The sequence below is a fragment of the Propithecus coquereli genome, unplaced genomic scaffold (genome assembly GCF_000956105.1).
Source record: "Propithecus coquereli isolate 6110/MARCELLA unplaced genomic scaffold, Pcoq_1.0 Scaffold92, whole genome shotgun sequence".
Lineage (NCBI taxonomy): Eukaryota > Metazoa > Chordata > Mammalia > Primates > Indriidae > Propithecus > Propithecus coquereli.
In genome coordinates, this window is record NW_012155507.1 from 5,435,245 (window position 1) to 5,437,012 (window position 1,768).

General features: G+C 34.4%; 1 protein-coding gene across 1 annotated transcript in view; it reads right to left on the bottom strand.

The window, feature by feature from the left end:
* STAG2 (stromal antigen 2) overlaps positions 1–1,768 on the bottom strand; it is a 135,421-nt gene that overhangs the window by 44,401 nt on the left and 89,252 nt on the right. The window contains exons 14-15 of the mRNA XM_012664830.1: positions 811–928; positions 287–390 (exon numbers count right to left, since the gene is read on the bottom strand). Coding sequence (XP_012520284.1) covers positions 287–390; positions 811–928 — 222 coding nt within the window. The remainder of the gene's footprint in view (positions 1–286; positions 391–810; positions 929–1,768) is intronic.

Genomic DNA, 1,768 nt, shown 5'->3' on the forward strand with positions numbered 1-1,768 from the left:
ATGCACCATTCTAAAATGGTGTACTACATTCATTCTTGAAGGCAGAACTATCAATCACTATATCTCCTGCATAACTAACAAAGTATCTTATATAGAAAGAATTCAAATTTCTCAAATTACTAATGCCTTAAAATTTACTTCTAACACATATTTATAAGCAAAGGTCATCAGAAAAATAAGACCTAAGACTCTAAAATTCTTCTTCTATGGTTAAAATAGGACTTTTTAAAAAAGATAGTGAAAAAGGAGAAATGCAGTTTACAATATCGAAAATACATTGGCATACCCTTTTTCCTGTCCCTCTTCCCACGGGAGGATGACATTCAGCTGCTTGTCTAATAGTACAAAGCATTATTTCAATCAGAGCACTCTCTTGCCTGTCTGTTAGTGCTTAAAAAGAAAAAATCAGAAAGAGTTAAACCTATTTCTTCTCCCTATATGCCACTTATAATATTACATAACAGTTTCTTCTGCCTGTGAATAGAATTTCACCTAAGGTACTAAAGGAAATCTCATGACTGTATCACAGAAAGTATCAGAGTAAGTTAAACCTTCCTAAACCCCTCAGCATTCCAAGTCTGTCCACTATGGATCCACACATTTGAGTAAAGAAAATATGAACCCAGATACAAAAAATAAAGAATGTTGACAGCAATTACACCTTTCTACATAGCATGAGATTCATGCATATGAAGAAAACAAACCTATGCACAAAGTAGGATTTTTCACTACTTATGTTAACACTAAAATGGTAAAGAGCTTTTTCAAAACTGTTTAGATGGAAAAAATACCGTAATTAAACGTCCTTACCTTCCTCTCCACTAAGTGGCTCCTCCAGCAACAAGCTATTCATACATTCCCAGTCTTTCAGCAGCTCGGTAGCACAGTCCCACATGCTATCCACAAGGTATGCTGCATGCTCATGTAACTAAAATTAAAAAAGAGCAATGTGCTCTTAGAGAAATAGTATACTAGCCTTAACTCTAAAGAATAAAAGCTTTGTTGGCACCATGTACAAAGTCTTACAGCGATATGTTTTTTCAGGTCAAATGGAAGTAAGGACAGACAAGAAACTGCCTTAGTTTGCTGGGTATAAGTAAGCCTTGTTAGGTAGCATCTTTAAACATTTTTCACAATATCATTAAAACATTAACATGAAAGATTATATGTATACTTACTGCTTATTTGGACCTAATATTGTATCAGTTAAGTACTCAATTCTTAAATATACTACGAATTTATTTTAACAAAATGGGGGGTGATAGTGGTTAATTAAAACATAAAATACAGGGTTATTTGTAAATCCAGTATATAAGACAATCATCCTCTTCATTCTGTAAAGCTTAAAAGACCCTACTGCTTCCCAACTCAATTTAGGGGATGAGTATAAACATGATACAAACACTTGTCAAAGATATTATAAATAAAAAATATTATGGATTAACATCCTTCATGAACATAGAGGGAATGTCCTCAAAAACTGGCAAACTGAAACCAGCAATATATAAAAAGGAGAATAGACCAAGTAGGGTTTATCCTAGAAATGCAAGGTTGAGACAACCTTCAAAAAACTCATTCAGGCCTTTACCAAAAAGTCCCAAAACAATAAATGTTGGTATGGATGTGGAGAGACAGGAACACTCATACACTGCTGGTGGGACTGCAAACTAGTGAAACCTCTGTGGAAAGCAATATGGAGATACCTTCAAGAGATACAAGTAGAAGTACCATTCGATCCAGCAATCCCATTACTGGGCATCTACCCAAA